General features: G+C 43.2%; 1 protein-coding gene across 1 annotated transcript in view; it reads left to right on the forward strand.

Annotated features, from left to right (window-relative positions):
- WDR73 (WD repeat domain 73) overlaps positions 1–21704 on the forward strand; it is an 87268-nt gene that overhangs the window by 15596 nt on the left and 49968 nt on the right. Inside the window, exons 3-5 of the mRNA XM_078658569.1 lie at positions 8959–9047; positions 12170–12258; positions 14740–14807. Of these exons, the coding sequence (XP_078514695.1) occupies positions 8959–9047; positions 12170–12258; positions 14740–14807 (246 nt within the window). The remainder of the gene's footprint in view (positions 1–8958; positions 9048–12169; positions 12259–14739; positions 14808–21704) is intronic.

Here is a 21704-nt window from a genome sequence, read left to right on the forward strand (position 1 = left end):
CACTCCCCTTCCCGAATGCAATGATACCTTATGGGTTGATGGTTCATGTTTCAAGTTGCCGAATGGTGATACGACTACAGCATATGCCGTAACGACATTACACACCATTGTAGAGACTGCACGCGTTTCCCACAATTCTGCGCAAGCTGCAGAGCTGATTGCGCTTACTAGAGCATGTGTGTTGGCGAAAGGAAAGCGAGTGAATGTGTACACTGACAGCCAATATGCCTTTGGTGTGGCTCACAGTTTTGGGAGATTGTGGCGTGAACGTGGGTTCCTTACGTCCCATGGTGCAAAGATACAACATGGCCAGCTAGTCAATGAGCTCCTTGAGTCACTCACCTTACCCCTACAAGTCGCCATTATAAAATGCAGTGCACACAAAAAGATTCAGGATGATGTTGGCCGCGGGAATGCATTGGCAGATGAGGTTGCGAAAGAAACTGCAAGGAACACAATGAGTCGGATGTATGTTATGGGTCCCGCCAGATGGATTGCTGATGTAGGAATGTGTGAGGACACCATTGAAAGCGTAAAATCGATACAAGCCGAGGCCACTGAGAACGAGGTGAATGAATGGAGAGAAAGCACAGGTAGATTGGATGCGAATGGCTGTTGGGTCGAACTATCAGAACACCAGCGATGGCTATTACCTAATGCATACGTACTTGCAGTAGTAACGATGGCTCACAGAATTGCGCACATCAGTTCGAAAGGAATATGTAAACTATTGGCCCCAGTATGGCAGAATAGCAATATCCCAAAATATGCAAAGAATGTGGTCGAAAAGTGTATGGTGTGTTTGAAGTACAATCCCGGTAGGGGAACCCCAACTCCAGCTGGTCATTTTGCGCCTCCAACGTATCCGTTCGAGGTTTTGCAGCTCGACTTCATCCACATGGAGAGGTGCAACAATCTAAAGTACGTGCTCGTTGTTGTTTGCGCCTTTTCAAGGTGGGTGGAAGCATACCCCCTTAAGGACAACACCGCCTTATCAACTGCCAAAGCCCTTGTCAAAGAGTTCTTCCCGAGGTTCGGTATGCCTAGAATTGTCTGGAGTGATAACGGAAGTGAATTCGTAGGATGCGTAATGAAGAGAGTGTGTGAGTGTTTAGGCATCCACCAAAAATTCCACGCTGCAAATCACCCCCAATCGGCTGGACTAGTAGAGTGCTACAATGGCACTCTAAAACTCAAACTAGCCAAGATCCAAGCCAGTACAGGTCTTAAATGGCCTGACGCCTTGCCTCTAGCACTTTTATCAACCAGGATGACTGTCCACTCCAGATTAGGACTTAGCCCCCATGAGATCGTGTTTGGCCGCCCAGCCAACGTCTGGGGCGTGCCAAGACCCAAGAAACTAAGCGAGATAGAACACCCCGTACTGCTTGACTATTTGTGCGAATTGACAACTAAATTACGTGTTTTGCACCAACAGGTTCACAGTTCCTCTCCACCAGCCTCTGACGATCCAGGTCACCTCATCGAACCCGGCTCGTGGGTTTTGGTGCGAAATTTCCAGAGCACCAACAACGGACAGCCGAGGTGGACCGGACCGCACCTAGTGCTGCTTTCAACGAGATCTGCTGTTCGGGTGGAAGGCAAGAAGAACTGGGTACATGGGACCCACTGTAAACGGGTCCCTCTACCCCTTCCATACGACCGGTGGGTCACCAAAGGACTTGCCGACTCTGAGACAGAATCCGTACCTCGCTTCATCCCTTTCAGCGATGCACGTTTGAAAGAAACTAGTACCGAAAAGGAGAGTGATCATATTTTACAGGGACTTGTGTCGCCATCTATGCAATTGGACACTACCGAACCTGAGACGCTGTTTGAAGACCACACCGTACCTGGGAAACGACGGTACGACCTGCGGTCTAAACAAAGAGACTAATAAACGATTGACCTAATGTGATTTCCTTTTCCCCCTAAGAACTATTTTTAGATTTTTCAGCTCTCTCGTCCCAGGGGAACTAGCTCATTTTTGATTTTTCGAACCGCCATCCGGTTCTGCTGCTAGGGTCGCGGTTGAAGTCTGGGGAGTGCAACTGGGAAGTTCTAGGTCCACGGTTCTGATTGGTCGACGGGAGTTACCCCGGACTGAGCAGAGCGCACCCCCTAGGAGAATCAATCAACCACCGCGGGCAGCAACTAGAGGATGGAGTTTCCTAGGGTAGAGAGACCTATCAGACTCACAAACTTCGGAAAACAGTTATGCACGATACTGTCCAAAAGAAGATTCCTGATACTATGTGTTTTAATGTTATGTAGCATACTTGTGTTTTTTACTGGTTATACCCTATTCGTATTTAAAGTTACCTTCTCGAATGACACCCAGACACCACCTCCTCCCACTATTTCTCCACACTACTTTCACCCTCTACCTGAACACGAGTCTGCCCGAAGACTCGAATTTGTAAACAACTCTTTCATTCAGCTTCTACACCAACACCAGTCCATAATGAACACATCAAACTGTTGGATATGCGGACTCATATAGTTTGAAAAACAGGGGACCCCTACACGAAATAGATTTGCTATAGGTAGGGCAAAAACAGTTTTGAAAAGAAATTATAGCAAACAATTAATAAGAAAATGCCAGAACCTCTCATGAAAACACTCGTGTGTATAGCTACGACATTCACATAATCTTATATATTTATGATCACAAAGAGATGTATTTTTTTGTTTTTTAAGAATATTTTATTTTTATTTTATAACAATAGTTGTCTGATTATTTTTGGTGTCCTATATAGGCTCTTTAAATAGATGATTATAGTATAAAAATCAATATTTCATTTGATAAAGGTATACACAATTACAAAAAAACTTGAAAAATATATAAACACATATCACAAAAACCAACAGAGACAAGTTGGTCAGTGGTCTATTGTAGTGGGCAAAAGCGGTGAGTATTGGCACTACGCGCGTTTCGGCATTCTGCCTTCATCAGGTGACCGTCATTCACGTGTATACTGTACAGGACAACAAAGACTATGGAAAATACAAAAACATACATATAATTATATTGAGAAATTTAAAAAGTCGTAGCATAATGGTATTTACAATTTACAGTTCGAGAGGGTATAGGTCATTGTTTACATACAAATATATACAATATTTACATACAGTAGCTCATGACACGATTGGAATTAGCTCTTATATATGTTCCAATAAAACATACCTCAACGAATAAATATGTCTTAATGTATATTCTACAACTGTATTGTCTGAGCTGCATGCAAAACTGAGGAAATTATGACATTTTGTGCGACCGTACTCAAAATTAAAACAGGTTATATCAGACAACTATTGTTATAAAATAAAAATAAAATATTCTTAAAAAACAAAAAATATACATCTCTTTGTGATCATAAATATATAAGATTATGTGAATGTCGTAGCTATACACACGAGTGTTTTCATGAGAGGTTCTGGCATTTTCTTATTAATTGTTTGCTATAATTTCTTTTCAAAACTGGATATGCGGACTCATGCCACACACAACCGATAAGGGGATCCCATACTTCATTTTGCCATTCAGCTACTATGGTTCTCTGTGGGCTTTCCAGACCATGTTCCTATTCGCCCTAGAACCATACCCGACCCGTTCTACTGCGAGCGATTCCAGTAACAAGGCACTGATTGCAGGGATAAGAAATATGAGTAGGGATATCGACACATATCTGACAATCCCCAAAGATGAACTCACTCAGTCCCTACACCCGTTGGAATGTGACTAAACATGGGGTTTACCTGATCAAGAGCCAGGCAGCAAGGAAATCCCGCCCAGTTTGGATAGTGCCCCACCGAGGTCACTTATGCTTACAGGGTATTGGTAGGGACCCCACAGCACAGTTAGGAAAGAGCATTTGCATGGAAACCTATGTATTTGCTTCCCGAACTTCTCCTATACTTTTGGCAGCCAAAGGCACGTATTTCGTTTGCCACGACCAAGCCTACACGTGGTTGCCCCCTGACTTCTCAGGTACATGTTTTATCTCATTTCTGCTGCCTCCCACCTACACGGCCAGAGCAGATTACCATCGGACAAGGACCGCTAGGGGTGTCGTGAGTAAAGACGCCACCGCGGGTCAGGAATTCGCAGACTTCGCAAAGGGTTTTCTGCCATTTTGGGGGCCTATGGTGAACAGCAGAAATATTCGCCAGTTATCGAGGATAGTTGAATCCGCCGTGACTACGACGGCCGGAGCGCTTGGCAATCTGACAACCGAGCTTCAGTCGGATCGACTTATGACCCTTCAGAACTGCCTTAGACATCATACTCGCCGATCGTGGTGGTGTGTGTAGAGTCATCCAATCCAGTTGTTGCATTTTCATCCCTGATAACGCACCGACAGTATACCAGGCCATCTCCAAACTACACGAAATATCTGGTTCCCTTCACGTTGAGAAAGGGGATTGGTCCCTGCTGGGGTGGTTCTGGGAGCTGATCACTGCCTGGGGATGGAAAACCTTGATCTTCATTGGGACGATCTTGGCACTTCTGTTCATGTTTTGCCTGTGTATACAGTGTGCTCCTGCACTATGTGGCCTCTGTGCTACCTCTTGTGTACGGAAGCCTGTGTCCCAGGACGAGCTGAGTAACAGAATGATGCTACAGCAACATCTCCACGAATTTCTTCATACCGATTTTGACTCCGATTAGCCTGAGTTATTGCCTTATATGAGGGCAAAAGGAGGGTCTGTGGTTCTTAAAAATCCGGACCCTGTTGTTCTCCCGATATCGAGGTCCAATACCCGTGTCCCAAAACCTCAACGTACCAAGACGATTTTGGCGTCTATGAACCGATAATAATTAGGACATCATTCCTATGTATTTGCGTCACAATCGAGGGTTGCCAACACCCCAAAATCGTAGTTTCCGTCCCCATCCCTTAAACTCCATTTTGTGAACGGCATCCATCTTGCATCTTGCCCTCATGTTAAGTCAATTAAAGGTCGAGCTTGATCAGAAGGGACACGTCCACCTTGCGCGACTTCCCCCTGACCTGTCCCAACTGACTCCATTGCCTTAAGCCAAACCTGTTTTAGCAGCTCCCCGCCCAGTGGCCGAATACGATAGCATCAATACATAACATTCCACAAACCATTCACTACATACAGACCATGCTTTCTGCAAACATGCACCTGTCCACGTTCCTTGTTTATGGCCAGTTTTATGACTGGGTTGTACCTTTCTTTATTGAGGTGTCATCGATATCTGATGGGAGTTCCAGGCCTAACTGGGTAATCTATCAACGAACTGGACATCTAAAGTATGGGCTTGCTTACATGACTTCGCTCTTTGTATTATTGTAGAAATATGTGTATAGCCATATCATAAACTCAGGAATTCTTGCTTGCAGCTATTATTTTTGTATATAAGGAGACGGCTGGTTCTGTAAAAACGAACAGTCTCCCGAGAACCTACTCTCCGTGTGGTGTACTTCTGGGACACGTGTTACTTGGTAGCTACCAATAAAACTTGATCTTTGACGGTAACTAGAAGACTCAGTGTTTCTGTGGTCCGGAACAAGGGAGAACTCAGAGGTCTTCGGGTGCTACCCCCTGGCACCACCGGGTTCTAAAAACCCGGAACCTCAAATGTAGTGATGGATTTGACAGAGAAAAACAGATATTTGAGATTATAACATTTCAAAGCAATGTGTCACCCGGAGATGGGGACATTAGATCCACAGAGTAGGAGAGAAAAGAAATGGTTTACTTTTTTGCTTTGGGTTATTTTAGATTTGGGAATTTCGAGCATCATTTGCTTAATGTAAAATCGATTTTTAAAGTGGGGTCCGCAGCACCTACTCAGGGGGTCCTTGAAAATTAAACAATATAAACTTGCTGATAAAATAAAAATGCACATAAATAGCCACATTAAAGAAAAAAAAAACTCTATAAATGAAAATAAATGTGAAATTGCAGACAAAGAAATGAAGCTTGTAACTTGGCATGCTTGAGACGCGGCCGTGAAACTGAAAGTACGGCCGACCGGCCGTGAATAATTAGGGGGTGAGAAATGCGCTGGGAGGGCTGCCTTTGATGTGGTAATGCGAGGCAGGCGGCTGGTAGCATTGTGCACGCGCTTTTTAGGGCTTGTGCTTGCGCAATGACCTAAAAAGCACATGCACTGCATGGGATCGCCAGTGGAATCGCCAGTTAGGTAAACTCTCGATAAGCCCCTATATATCTCGCTCCCGCTCAATGCGCATGCGCATTGAGATAGGTCGCTCGACCTAAAAAGGAAGCAGCCACTGTCTTTTAATAAATTAGCACAGGAAAATCGCCTATAAAATAAGAAAGGTAAAACACTCATCACTGCCTATTTGTTCTTGTGTGACTCTATGCCAGCTCATGTTATTTATTTAGAGCAACCTTGTGGGAGATGGGCATCCTCCTTGGTATTTAGATGTTGTGCCAACACTGTAAAATATTTATTGTGCTTCCCACTTGGGTACCAACCAAACCTCGCTACGATCCCCAGTCCATGTGATGATAAGTCAGGTCAAACTATGTTACATTTTTTATTGTTTTGCAAATGTTATTATTTTTCAACATGGTTATTCTTCCATTTTTTAAAAAGGAATATAGTGACTTCAGACAGTGTAGAGCTATGTTTTCACATGTTATCCTTCTGTCTGACCATGAAACATGCCTACATGTAGGTTATTTTTTTAAGTGTGCAGTTAGGGCACATAGCACTTTCCTTCTTAGATAAATGATGTTGAGCTATGTATTTTTTTTATTTAATTATCTGGAAAATGAAACTAATAGTCCTGTAGACTTCATGATATACTTTGAAGTCACATGGCTCTTTATCTAATTTTAATAGATGTTATTTGCATTTTTAACTTTTTGACAACATCTAGTGGGTTTTAAACTGAATGAAACGTTGACCGTGATTTGTATGTTACTTTTCTGAATGGAAAACCTTCTAAATAAAGCGAATTTAATACTTAATATAGCTAAAGTACAGTATTTGTAGATCATACACCTTAGCCTAGACTTTAGGAGATACCGGTAGGCTGGTCAGGGAGTGGATGGTACCGTTTGGAGTCACACTCTGAACATATCAAGAGTGGGGTAGACACAAGAAAAAACACAACACATAAACGACATACACAAACAGAAAACAAGATCAGAGGTCATACTCCCAATCTGATGAGAACAAGAAAATCTGATTATCTGTTATATAATATTATATCTGCTCACAGGCCTGTCTATCAAAGGGTGGACATTGAAAGCCAAAGTGAAGCTGGCTTTTTTTGTATATATCAACCAATTGTGCATACTGCCAGAAAAGTCACTTCTGGCCTGTCAGACTCCAGGGGAATTCACAATTAACATGATTACCAGGCGTCAAGGCCTGTTAAAATATATTTTTTTTAAAGCAAGCCCGTTTTTTTGGCATGGTTTTTCTGTTTCTTAACTGTTATTTGATCATTCAGAAACTGTATTATGGATAAGGCTGATTAACGCCAACTCCAAACAGACACACATTCCCTAGTGTTGGTGCGTTAGTGCCCCAAGCATAATATACGTACATATGTGCATTCATAACCTACTTCTTGCTCCGAGTGATATGTGTGTGGTCTCAATGCTAATGTGCTTGATTGCTGTGATCCGGTTGCAAATCTACTTCCACAGCGTACATTTACTTTCGAGCCTCTATACCCTGAGACACTCCGGTGGTAGCAGATCTGCAACCAATCATGGCAATCAATCACATTCTTAACCGCATGCGTGCGGGCGGAATTCCGCTCGTACGCTGAGATTTTTAAAATCGCATGTTACGTGACGAGCTGGGCTCGTCATGAGCGTGCGAGGAGGCTACGCCATGACGAGCCCAGCTCGTCATCAGCGTCGAAGGGGTTAAAGATATTCTTTTAGCTGCTTAGGAGATTTTACATAAACCTGATTACACCCTATTAAGGGGGACTGCACCTCGTGTTTGACTGAATGGAAAATGGGATTATGAGGCATCATGCAAACACGCTTCCAACACAGTGAAAATAATGCAGTGATCATGTGTGAGGGATTCTGTACTTTTAAGGAATAACATCTGTTCATTAATCCATCCCTTGATGTCACATGCAGTGAAAACTGGTTGGAATCCTAATTCAACAGAATTGTGTAGATCTTTAAGCCCTCGCCTGGCGATCTGTTGCTGAGAAATGTTAATAAGTCGAACAGTGGCGGAACAGAAGAGAAAGAACAGGGAACCTATCAGTGGTACTATGTGACCATCACATTACCAGTGTATTTATGTTTTGATGACTTTAAGACTGGAAGGTGTCTAGCGTTTAAGTAATATCTTTAAATGTGCTAAAAGAATGCAATGAATTGTAGAGTATGTGATGTGAAAGGAAGGTCAGTAACTGTTGTTCTTGAGCATTATTTGCATATGTTTGTTACAGAGCATAACTCATCAGCCAACTGGCCCAATGCAACACTGTTTTCAAATAATTAAAATGTCAAAATTTCTAAATGGCCTGGAAAAAATCATCCCAAAATTGATATTTAGTAAAAAAGGGCACTCTTTGGGCTATGAAAGGACCGTATTAACAAGAGACAAGAAAAGGACAAGCTTGTTAGTCCCGGTGAACATTATGCTGTCCACGTGTTGGTTTCTTGACTGATTTCTAAGGGACCAATGGATCATTCCGCCCATATCCTTTTCTAATGTGCTTGTTATCTTTGAATCCTTGGGTGGTCAAGCTTTTAAACTACCTTAGACATACAGAATCAATGAAAGCATGAAACCAAGTCCCTGCAGAAGATAAAGTCAATCATTTCTAAACAGCCTAGAAATCTAGCAGCTGGATATTGGTTGCCAACTCCTTTTATGGTCTGGGCATTTTTTCTGACACCTCGCCTGCGTTTCTTTTTAATCTGGCACCATTTCAACCTGTAAAAGTATTTAATCTCTCTTTCTTTTACAAGCTGTCTGCGTTGCAGGATATGAAATTGGGAAACGCATAGAAATTCTTGAGCTCCAGTTACCTCAGAAACTGTATGCGAAAGAGAACCAGGTAAGAAAACATCTTGGCGGTTGGTGTATTGTTCAGTGTTTTAAACAGATGATGTTTAGTCCCACCCAATTTTAATAGTGTTACGCAATTTTGTGCGAGGTATGTGCTTGTCACCTTCACAATTGTAATACCCACTGCAAAAGAAACCCATTTACTCTTGCGTTCATCACTGCTTCTCCCTTTATAAATAGAATAAAAAGGTTTGAGCCCAGAGTGGGAAATGGAGGCCTTGAATGTAGTAGAACAATCAGACATAAAGAATGGAAGTATGCAGGGGTGGGTGCATTCATTAGTAAACCAACATTGGAATGTTAAGAGACTAGCTGAGGCAGGAGTTAACAGAGGAGTGAAGGTTTCTTAGAACACATTTCTGTGTATACTGGATGAGAGAAAAGTCAGGATGGGATGAAGCGGATCCCTCAAGGCTAGCATTCTGGAAGAGGTTTGCTGGTGAGGGCCCAAGGAGTTCCAAAGACGGGTATCCTAAACTGTGATGGCTCTCCGAACTCGATAATTTTCCTTATTTTATTTGGGAGTGCGGATTAGATATTCTGCTGGACCTGAAGCTGCTCAAAGGGATTAAATGGGAGGAGACCGTGGATAAAACCTTGTTTTCAAATGGATTTGAATACAGTGCACTTTACATTGAGTTTACAGCAGGTGATGTCCTCAGTTAATTAAAAAGTGCTGATAAATAGAACGGTTCTGAATTTTAGTGGGATTGATACAATTGAGCTATTTGATATTATCTTTGGTGAAAAATGATTATTTATTGTGAGATATCGCTCTAATGGACTTTCTGTTGTATATGCTTTAAGGTCAAGAATCATTTTCCCTGAAAGCTGAGACCTCCAGTTTGCAGAAGCAAGTTTAAAGATTAAGAAACGGGGTCAAATGTCTGGCTTGTTCTCCTATCCCTAAAGAAGACTGGGATATTTGAGCAGTCTTTAGGAAAAGTATTACCAGTTGTGCTCCAAACATCAGGACCCAGGCCGCCACCTTATACTTTGAATCTGTGGGGTGTAAGGGCAAACAGTCAAGGCACACTCCTGTAGAGTGGTCTAGGAGAGAAAGTCAGATTGAAGAACCACTTGCATCTTACTCTATGAATTTGTTCTAGCTTTATGAGAAATGAATTAAAAACCTACCTGAATTTGCTCCATAGCATAGTATTCTGCTGTACAACTTGGCAATCTGTCACGTGTATGCACATGATGTATGTGAATGAATGGAAAAATGAAAACTGAGAAGCCGCATTGTGTAACACAGATTTTAAGGAAAGACAGTTTTAAGGAAATACAAAAAAATTGGACATTAAAAGTTTGCGCTAGCTCTGAATGCTTTTAACAAAGCATACAGTCCTGAGGGTTGCACCCCTTGCAATACTTCTTATTACTTAAAAATATTAAGATACTGTGAAATAAAGCCTGCAAAGTAAGCAAACCTAATGGAGAAAAAAACAAAGGCTCTCATTACGATGGCAGCCTGACAAGCATCCGACCACCATTGCAGCAGGATGTATACCGCCAAAACATGTAGTCAGTGGCTCCAACCACCAAATTACGATCTGACCACCGTGAAAGCGGTTGGAAACATGCAGTTTACTATTGGGGCAAATGCATGTCTACAAACACCCATGCACCATGTGCCGGGCACCATGTGGTGCCTAGATGTTTGGGGGGAGCACCAAATGTGACCCCGTGGACACATAGCAGAGACCCATGGGTGACGGGGCCTTGCTAGGGGCCACCAAAGTCTCTTTACAACAGCCTCTTCATAGCGGTCAGACCGCTATAAAAAGGTTGTAAAAAACTGAGATCCTAATCCCTACGGCGGTGCCTCTGCGGGCACCGCCTCCATTGTAGGGATTAAACTCCGACCACCGCCTCGACAGGCTCCTTGAGCTTGTTTGATGGAGAAGTCTTTATCCCCTGCCCAAATTTCTCAGACCACCGGCCTCATAATCCGGCAGTCGGACCTATTCCCTAGCTGTTGGGCGGACTGCCACAGACGGCTTATCGGTGGCGGTCCGTCCAACATCCTAATAAGGCCCTAATTTTGCCTGCTGCACCAAAACATGCTGTGGGTGAATTTGTGGTTGTAATACTGTTAATTAGATCTTGTTCTTGCTGCTGTGGTTCAAAGTTTGGTAAGGGTTTGCGAAAATTATAGTTTCTCAACCAATCTTTTTTTTTAACCATGCTGAAATTTTGTAACTACAATATTTATTCTTCCAACAGTAGATTTGAAAAGTGAACATGTTTATGTCAACTTTTACTGAGTCAAAGAGATAAAGTAACTTTTATTTTAATTATGTTAGTTCAAGGGTCCCTTATTTATCCGGTCCTACTACCCCTCAACCTCAGTCAAAAACCCTACTACAGCCGCCATAATGCAAAGCCACAATCGTATCCAGGCAGTGCCTGAAATAAATCTGTATGCCTATCAGTAGTACTCTGGTAATACTATTCCAGGTTTTCATAAGTACATAAAGTATAACTCTGAATTGCCTAAGTAGATAGTCCCCAAAAAATCGAAAATTGAAAGATTCTAAGAACATTTATGTGCAAATAAACGGGACTGTGCTCTCTCTGCTCTTTTACTACTACAGAATTGAACATAACTGGGGCAACACATGAAGTCATTTATGAGTATGTGAAATGGTACAAATAAAAAGGACTTGTCCCTTTTTGCCCGTTTACTAATGGGGAATTGGGCAAAACTGGGCCAATGCATAAAGTAATGTACAAGTATTTGAAATAGTGCAAATAAAAAGTACACAGCCCTGATTACGTTTTACCAATAGGGAATTGGATATAACTGGGCCAACACATAACGTAATTTAGGAGTATGTGAAATATTATCCTGTAGCACAACTTCTTATTCTCATGAATTGATTCCAAAAGCTATACACAGAGGAGTGACTTTTTAGGCTCGTGTAAACATTAGAGGGTTTTTTATTCTGGCACAGCTATGGTCAACATTCAAAAACTTCCCATGGAAAAAATGAGTGGTAACTGGGACCCCATCTACTAGGTGTCGGAAGTCTTCACAGCATGTGAATCTACAGCTGTTTGCTTCTCTTTTTGCTACCTGATATGTTTATTTAACATTTGTTATAGGGGTTGTGCCCAGAACGAGATTTCAAGGTGCAGCATGGGTGTTTGTCAGATCAGCCAGTATGGAGCCTAAAACATGTTCCCAACACCAGGTGGGTACCAGTTAATGCACACGTTGTTCAGCCTCTCTTTGAATATTTTGTATCTGCAAACAGCTTTTGCATTGCAGATGAAAAGCCTTGTGGTTTTGCTATCGGTGCTTTTAAATTGCATTCTCCCAAAACTCCCTTAATTATTTGGCTCTCACTTGTTTCTAATTATAGTTTTTGTGCTTTCTGTCATCAGTTAAGTGTGTTGCTTCTTTCTCATATTTACCCCCTCTGTTATCACTCTTCACCTCATCATTTTCTCCTCTGCTTATAATTATTTACTGTACCTTAAAGTCTTTTTACTTTTTCCAATAAAACCCCAGCCCTTTCTTTCTTTCTTCACACCCTTTACCATTTGGGTGCACTACCCCCTAATATGCTTCCTTTTCTTTCTTCAGACCTCCCAGTATATATTACCCCCCTTCTTGGTTATATTTTCCCCTGTGCCATTTTTCATGATGTATTCTTTATTTCCCCTCCTTCCTTATTTGTAATGCTTCTTCTTTGCTCTTCGTTTTTTGTCCATTGTTTATTTCCATGTGTTCTTTAGTCTGACTTTTATTTTATTTTGGTCTCATTTTTGATTTTTACTCCCTCAACTTACATTTGATTTTATATCATATTTCCTTGTTTTGGGATTTTTCCCCTTAATTTTTCCTTCATTTGTTTTAAAATGCCCTATTCTGTTGTACCTCTTGTCGTTTATTTCAATCACCTTTTTTCGTTGTTTATCTGCATTACTTGTTTTAAATTTCCTTTATTTCTCAATTTCCATTTTTTTAAGGCCTTTGTAATTTTTTTCCACTGCTTTTCCTTTAACCTGTTTTTTTGTCTCATCTCTGTCCTCACCAGCTCCCTACTACTCAGAGTTCCTTAAAGTTTAGTTCTCGACCTTGGCCTCTTCTTCTTTTACGCAGTCACTAAGTTACATTATCTCCTTCTTTGTTTTTACCTATCCAGGCTAGCAACACTCACTCACTCTTCTGTTGTTTTCCTACTTTCATGCCACGACTCTAACTGAAGATCCTACAGCTTCCCATCTCTAGATGGAAATCCGTTCCCTAATGCTACACACACCTTCTTGCCTGCAGCTTCAGCAACCTCATCTTTTCCAGCTCAAATACTCTTTAACCCGTTCCATGCGCCCGCGGTTTTGCGGAAGTGCGGGACTTCCGCAAAACGGGCGGGGCCGCGTCGGCCATTGGCCGACGGCAGCACTGGGCAGGTAGTGCTGCCGTCGGCCAATGGGCGACGGCAGCATGGAAGGGGTTAACCTTGATTCTATCAGCCCTAAAATGTGTTTATTTTAGCCCCGCCATGTGCATGGAATATTTTATTACAGCCCCTGGCTGCCCTTTATCAAGTTCTGAAGAAAAGTAGTCCTAATATTCCTGGACTAGTTTTTGAAATATTCAACTGCTTCATTAGTTTATTAGTGGGTCTACTACATTGCTCATCATGCCATTCGATCACCTACTTCACTTTGAATGTCTCTTGCCAGACAACTGCCAGAGTGTAGCTAAATATTGAGAAAGTCCCATGCCTAAGAAGGAAAATCCCAGCAACAGTGTTTTCCCGTTTCAGATGTCCTCAGCGAAAGTCCCAGAGCCAAACCAAAGGCACCAAAATGCCCTTTACTCCTCGGATTGACTGCTGAGTCTACTAAGCTCTTCTTTTAAAGAAGCTCCCTTTAGATTGCCCACCTCGCACCTGGGTTTTCAGAGAAATGTCTCCCACATCAACTGACCTGGGATACTAATTGTTGCATAATGCCTGTCTTTCCTTGAAAACTGTTATATTTCTCCTCTTAAAAACAATGCCTGTCTTTCCTTTAAAACTGTTATATTTCTCCTCTTAAAAAACAATGTCTCTCTGACGATTCTGTGCATGGCCTGGTACTGTAAGTGAATATTGTTTCATCCTGCTGTGGATCAAATTTCACCAAATGGATATTTGGTTGACCCCTTCCTACACCTTTACCCTTGTGTATAGGAAGAAAAATAATAGTATGACAAATTAGGATCAAAGGGCAAAAGGCACTGCTTTCATGTAAAGGGTGTCTGTTAAATCTGATAACTTCTCTACCAAGAAGTCACAGCTTTCCACTCTGTTGATAGTCTTGAGTGCTGGTGCCCGGCACTTCAAGATTATCCTTCAGAAAGAAACATACCTTTTTTTAAAAATATCACAATAATCACAATTATGCAAGCTGACGTTTGGGATACAGGTTTTGAAGAATGTGGATGCTTCTCTGCCATCCTGTCTCTTCTCACCTAATTGAAAACCAACCATTTCGTTGGGATCAGAGGCGTACCAGAATGTCAACCAAAACACCATAGCAAATGAATAAAAAGCATCTGAAAACAACAAAGTCAGGCAATAAACAAACCAAAAGGAAGAAAGGTCAAGAAAAAATGTAATGCTATGAGAAAAGGAAATGAAAACAAATTGTTTGACTTTGAAGTTCTTTTTATGTTTTTATAGTTTACTGCTAACAAGCGGACCTGCCAGTTGGTCCTTGCAAGTCTGGCAGATAGCAGCAGATGATAGTGGTAAGTACTGCTCATTTTGGTAACCTCACTCTGCACACTTCTCTCTTAGTTCCCAGAACTGCATCATATGTTGCCACTTCTTGTTGCAGTTATCTGGGCAATGATAGTTATCAACATGATTCTAGTTACACGTTTGCGTTCCCTGCCTGCGGTGCACAGAAAACCAGGTCAAAGGGTTAGTAAGGAACTTTAAAACCATGTCCAACTCTTGTAGGAATAGTTTTAACTGCAGCTGAAATATCTGATGCGTAGTTTAAAACTTTGAGGTCTACAATACTCTACCCTTCAATGGGAGTCAGAAGGTTCCAGCGTGTATTGTGGTTCGTGGATCCAAATTTAGGACCTGTGCACTACAATCTATGTGAAATGATACTTGCAATATGCTCGGTGTAAGTATCCAACTAGCAGCACTCCATCACCTCGTATCTGATATTTGGGGTTTTAACATTCCTGCGGATAAATAAATGAACAGGAAAAAACATCAGGACCACCCGAGTATCATGGTTACAGGGATGCATTGATGATTACAGGAAAAACACATTGTGATGTTTCCTGTAGGGACCAGATACGTGTTGTTCATGTAATCAATCTGTGTATTAGCTTCACAGAGTGATTGTCAGAGGTTCTTTACCTGTGGCCCGAGACCGCTGGGAGTCCGCAAAGCCTACTCAGGGGGCCTGCAACTGCTTAGAAAATTAAATATATTAACATTAATAAAGTTTATAAGTGTAAAGTGTATTTAAATAAAGAAGTAAAATGTACAATTGAAAATTTTAAAACCTTTTGTGAATACGAAGAAATATGAAATAGTAGACTAAAAATTAAGTTGGTATCCTCAAACTGATTCAGGTGACCGGTGTAAGTGCATCAAACAGAATATAGTATGGATGATGAGTGGCCTCAATTGCATTTAGAAAAGTTCTAACCTTCTGATTAGAATTTAGATTTTTTTATAACATTTGTTTGTAAATTAAATAAAATACTTCATCACATTTCAGGCCTTGAAAAAATCTTAAGAATATTACTAGACCTGTGGGTCTAGTGCCCAGAATTATTTACTCCACCTAACATCAATATACTTGACCCACAAACTTGTCTCATATAAATCTTCATCAAAACATTAGCAGCATAACAACCCAAGAAAACTTTGGGCCACCAAATGATAGCAAACAACACATTTCAATGTGCAACTTGAATACCTCTCTGAGATGTGTGTATCAGAGGTGGTGGAAGTTTGCAAGGATACTAACATATTAAATATAGCACAAAAAACCTTAAACTGTAACAAATCACTTAAATAACATCTCTGAACAACATACCAGGCACTTAGTAGTTAGTGAATATGCTGATGCTCTGAGCTAAACATAGAAATAGAGGTTGTGTTCAACAGAGTCAACACTTTCTGTCTTTGGAATACATTCTGTCTTTGGAATACATTCTGTCTTGGAATACTTTGTCTAAGTCATTGATCTAGGTTAGCAGGTAGCAAACACAGGAGTTTGGTGTGAATTAGAAGTGTCAACCTTCAGATGCCGACTGAGACAAGAGACTACTATAGACAGAATAAGTCCATGTTCTTTCAAATAAGGACAGTTTTGCATTTTTGACCTGGAATGTTGTCTCCAGTAATGTGTCTTTGCCCTGGGTTTGCTTACAGCTAAAGCAAGACTGCTCGGCTTGGATGAAAGTGTCAACTTTCGCGCTATCCACTTGTATTTGCGTTAATGATGACATATTAGCTTTGATGCCGGGTGCAGTCCATGTTTTAATCAGTTTGTGCTGCCAAATGAATATTTTTGTTTACTTTTCTGTAGTGGTAAATGATTGGCAGCATGTATTTTAACATCCTGTGGGCAGTCTTAAGTAGCTGCTGAGAGAAGAGAGATACACTGCCTCGTATCAAGAAATCAAATACCAAATAGTGGATGGTAAAATAACACAGAGCTACAGGCAGTTGCTTGTTAAGGAACATGGTGCTAATTTGAGCAAATAGGCTATAGCAATAAACTAGTTGCCAGCTTCTGACTCAATGAGGTTTGTGACCTATATGTCTCTGTCCTGGGTTTCTTGACGGCCATTGCAAAACTGCTGGGGTTGGATCAAAAGTGTCTACCTCCAGTCAATTTACTTGGATTTGCATTAAAGCAGACAGTGTGTCACTTTTGAGGCAGGTACAAAGCTTGTTTTTGAATTGGTTCATGCTGGTAATCCCACGTTCACATATTGTTGGACTGATGGAAAGTATGATTTCTACAATTGGAAAAGGCATTTTTTCATTAGCTGAGTGAAGACGGACACTGGCTTATGCATCACCCAAAGAAAGACGTACAATTTAAAATCTAGCAAGTCTCCAGGGCAGACTGAATTTCATAATTATTAAGTACCTTTTTGTAGTACATATACAGCTCCTCAAATTCTTGATCGCCAAAACCTCTAATCTCTTCACTAAAGTCTGGCCACAAAGTGAAATCAAAAATATTAAAGAGTGCGGCTTGCTAGCCATATGCTTCAGAAACCAGTCATTTATGGTTTAAATATTTTTATTCTTCAACACCAGAAAATACAGTGCTGATCCCAGTTGGGTAATAAAGGCAAAGCAATTGTATGATACTGTAAATCTTGGTGTACAAAAGTAAATATATAAAACAAAACTTTCCCAGATTCCTCCCTGCTCCGCCCAAGTCACTCAAACTGATCTGTGGCTACATAATGATGTGTAAGTTTTCTGTGCGTTCATGAGACATTGATACTGTCGGTGGTTGGGGCTGGTTCTGATAATCATAGGACTCAGAGATATTTGAGACAGGTCAGTTCTCGAAATTCTTGCGTGAGAAGAGACATATACGGGTGCCACAGCTCTCTGAAAGATGCCCCTTGATTAGTGAGGGAAAGGGTGATCCTCTCCATCCCTACGGTGAGCAAAAGGCAATGGAACCAGGTGAGTGGGAAGGTGTGTTGTCACCCAGTGCAGTAAGATGTTTTGGATCGCTGCGCCCAGGGCTATGCAAATCTGCTTCCCCTGTCTAGATCTAAGGGGGGTAGGTGAGGGGATTGGACAACCCCAGGAGCGTGTATGGCAGTAATCTAGGGAGCTGTGTGTCTAGATGTAGGTCAATAACAAGCATTTGTGACCACTAGGCTTGGATATATGGGCAAGCCCAAAGTAAGTGCACCAGCGAACCCCCTGTGTATTTGGGTCGATCCTGTGCAAGCGTTCTGGAGTTAAATACCAGTATGTTATTACTTTAGTGAGTGTTTCAGTAAGAGCCATGTTGCAGGTGTTATGGCGGGCCTTGTAATAAATGAATAAATGTCCTCCCACTCCTTGATTGTCCTCCCACTACTTGCTTTTCAGGGATAGCCCTGACACGACAGGATGGCTGGTGCTACCTGGGGAATACTCTGGGGCTACCTGGGGAATGCTCTGGGGGTGTTGCCTGGCTGGAAATCTGGATTATCTAAAGGGGGTGTCAGAGGAGAGGGAAAGGAGGATAAGCTATATGTTGTGCTACAGCGGTCCCAGGCCTCCATCGTCCCCCACGTGATTGAGGAAAGATTCTGGGGCCTGGGCACTTATTTAAGAAGGGGATCTTCCATAGGGATGTACCAGCGACGACCGCGTGGTCCTTAAAGAGCCAATGTCGCTCCGACTCAGCCCTGTTCCACTCGCAGGTGGGTTGCTTAATAGTAGTGTTGCAGATTTGGTATCCCAAGGCCCCCAGAGCCCGGGAGGTGATAGCATCACAGCCCAGACAAAATAGTGCAATTCAGATTGTAGTTTCGGGCTCATCCCTTTTGGGGGAGCTAGAGGAAGCATGCGAAAGAGATACAAAACCCTGGGTCGAATGGTCATTTTCCTAACTAGGAGATCCTATGTGGCCTCCAACGGGCTAACTCAGATTTAATGTGGCTTTGTAGTGTTTGGTAATTCATGATTAAGGTTGTTCGGAGGGTGGAAGCCACTTTGATCCCCAGATAAGGAACCAACTAAGTTGCCCACTGAATGGGATATTGCACAGCAAGGTGTATTTCGAGTGCTGGGAACATCGAGCTAGATTTAGAGTTTGGGACTTGGTTACATTAACTTTGAATCTTGAGGCAAGGCCTAAGGATTCTAATTCGGTCAAGTAATTCGGTGGTAAGGGATACCGGCCGCCGCTCCTGAGTTGCCAGTACATCATCTGCATATAGGCTGATCTTATGAGGCTGCCCCTGAAGGTGGCTTGGATGATGCAGGGGTTGTCCTGGACACTCTGAGCCAAAGGCTACATGTACGAGGCGAACAGCAGGGGGGACAGGAGGCAGTCATGTCCCCCTGCTGATAGCAAACGGCGTGGAGATGCAACTGTTCACCCTGACAGATGCCACAGGGAGATGATAGCAGTTTAGCACTGAGGATCAGAATCTCCCAGTGATACTGAAATGGGCTAGAACATGTTTTAGGAAAGGCCAGTGAACCTTGTCAAAGGCTTTCTCTGCCTCAATAGCTAGAACATGTACTCCCCGGCGCGCAATTGGCTCAGCACTGTGTTGTCGATGGTTTGGCGTTGGGGATAAAATCCACCTGATCTGGGTCAATAATGGACTGCATGCAGGGGCTTAGCATGGACACTAAGATGCCCATGAATAGTTTGAGATCCACGTTCAGTAGCGAAATCCGTCTGTATGATTCACATCTCCAGTGGTCTTTCCCGTGCTCTGGAATATCTGAAACCAAGGCTGAAAGCATAGAGAGGAGTGTGGTGGGAAATAGCTCCGGGAGTGGAAAAGGAATTAAACAGCCGTGAAAGGTCCGGGGCGAGGGTTTGGAAAAATGTTTTATAAACAATAGATGGGAAGCCGTTGGGGCCTTTAGTCGGGAGATCACGGATATCACCTCTTCCAATCGGATCTCAAGATCCAGGGAAGTGATCTAGTCTGGAGACTTTGGGGTCATCTGCAAGTCCTCCAGGTGGGTCAGAAATGCTCTGTACTTAACTAGGTTATTGAGGCCTTTTACATTAAGGGAAAGGACCCTAACTGGAGTGTCCCTCATATTCTACCAGGAGGGAATGAGCAGCCGTCCCCATAGTCTCCGCTGCATAGTGTGGCGCATCGAGTTGTGCCCCAACAAATCCAACAAGTGTGCTACCCACATCATAATAGCTAGAAATTCGAGTGTGTCCCCTAAGATAACTAGAATCCCATTGAAAACTTCAACCAAACAGGCATCCTTAACTGTGTGCATTCCAAATAAAGGGAACAGTTCAAAAAGACATCAAGAGAGTCAGTTTGTGGCCCCATCCCCGGTCCTTCCACCGCCGCTGTACAGAGTGCGATTGTACTTGCCCCTCTGCATCAAGAGGAGTCTGCTTTAGCCAGAGCTCCAGGGATCGAAACCAAAGCAGCTTGTTGGCCTCTGGCAAATGTTACTGGATCTGCACGGGTTGACCTCCCCCTCGACCCCAGGGTACTCCACCATGGCAACGTCCAGCTGCTTGGGTCAGGGATGTTCGTGGCGACACCCTTTGATGGTGGTTTGATGACCAGCACGTTGCATGTCTCCTCCACCGATTGTAGTTTTTCCTTCCAGGAGGAAGATAAGGCAGAAAAAGTGACCCCAGGAGTACGCCACTCCTATACTCCTGAGGTGGGGGGTCACCGGCCAGAAGGCCCGTCTCTTTTGCAGAGTGAATGATGCCAGATCCTGGAAGATAGTAGGGTTCTGACCCTGGAAGGTGATGGGATGTTTCTCCCGGGCTTTGTGAAGGATGTCCTCCTTCAATTGGAAATTGTGAATGCATACCAGGATGTCAGCTGGAGGAGCTGTCTCTACCCATGGAGGGCCGACCCAGTGAACCCCATCCATCTTTATCTCTGTGGCTTATGGTGCATCGAGCACAGCACGGAAGAGGTCCATAGATAGCCAACAAGGTCCTTGCCTTCCGCCCTAGAGTCAATGCCCCAGGCCTGGATGTTATTCTGGCACGATCTGTTCTCGAGGTCTTCCGCATGCACCTGGAGGTCCAGTTCTTGGTCATAGAGGCAGAGAGAGGATTTCCTGTTGCAGCAGTTTGACCTCTTCCACTTGTCCATTTTCATGATCCTCTAATGTAGCTACACAACCTCCCAAGGAGTCCATGTCTCTCCTGAGTTGTCTGATGTCCCTATAGAGTTTCTTCTTGACTTCCTGAAGTCCTCCCGAAGAGAAGTGAACAGTGACTCAAGGAAGGAGCAATTTACTGGTTCTTCCTGATCTTCCTTCTGCATCATGGGGCGGTGTGAGAGCTGTAGAGGTGCGGTACCCAGGAGTTGTCCCAGTCAGCTTGAAGTGCATCTGCTTGACGCTACGTTCCTATTTGGTGCGTGTCGTAGACATTGCCAGGCAGGCCAGTCAGGCTGCCAGGGTTATCGCCTTGGTGGTGGTGCGCAAGAATCCTCAATGTTCTGGGCACTTCCAACAGAAGTGATCTCCTGCATGGCGCCCCTTCTCTCTGGCGCTGTCTGTGCCATCCCTTGCATGCCAAATGTGAATGTTCCCTGATCTTGCTTCTCCCCCCAGCTGTCCTACACAACCAGAGGAAACCTTAGTGGGGGTAGAGCAACTAAGAGGGGGGGGTGCCCCCATAGTCTGCCGAACTGTGCTGTACCTCTACAGTGCAGTAACTGTTACTGTCTCAACCTGCCGATCCGGGGTTCTCCTCCACTGCCTTCTGGTCAGCCGGAATGTAGTAATTACTGGGCCTGGTGCCCTTCAGGGCCCATGTTCTAAATCTTGTCCAGCCTGCTCCCAGGGCTGGTCCCGGTCAGGCAGGCGCTGTAGCCAGGTGAGGGCTTCTCCAGTTGTGGTGCTGAGCCCCCGCTAATGTGAATGTCTTCCCATCTAGTGCTGTGGGCCGAAGGGCTGCTGCGGGATAA

Source organism: Lissotriton helveticus, chromosome 8, assembly GCF_964261635.1.
Source record: "Lissotriton helveticus chromosome 8, aLisHel1.1, whole genome shotgun sequence".
NCBI lineage: Eukaryota > Metazoa > Chordata > Amphibia > Caudata > Salamandridae > Lissotriton > Lissotriton helveticus.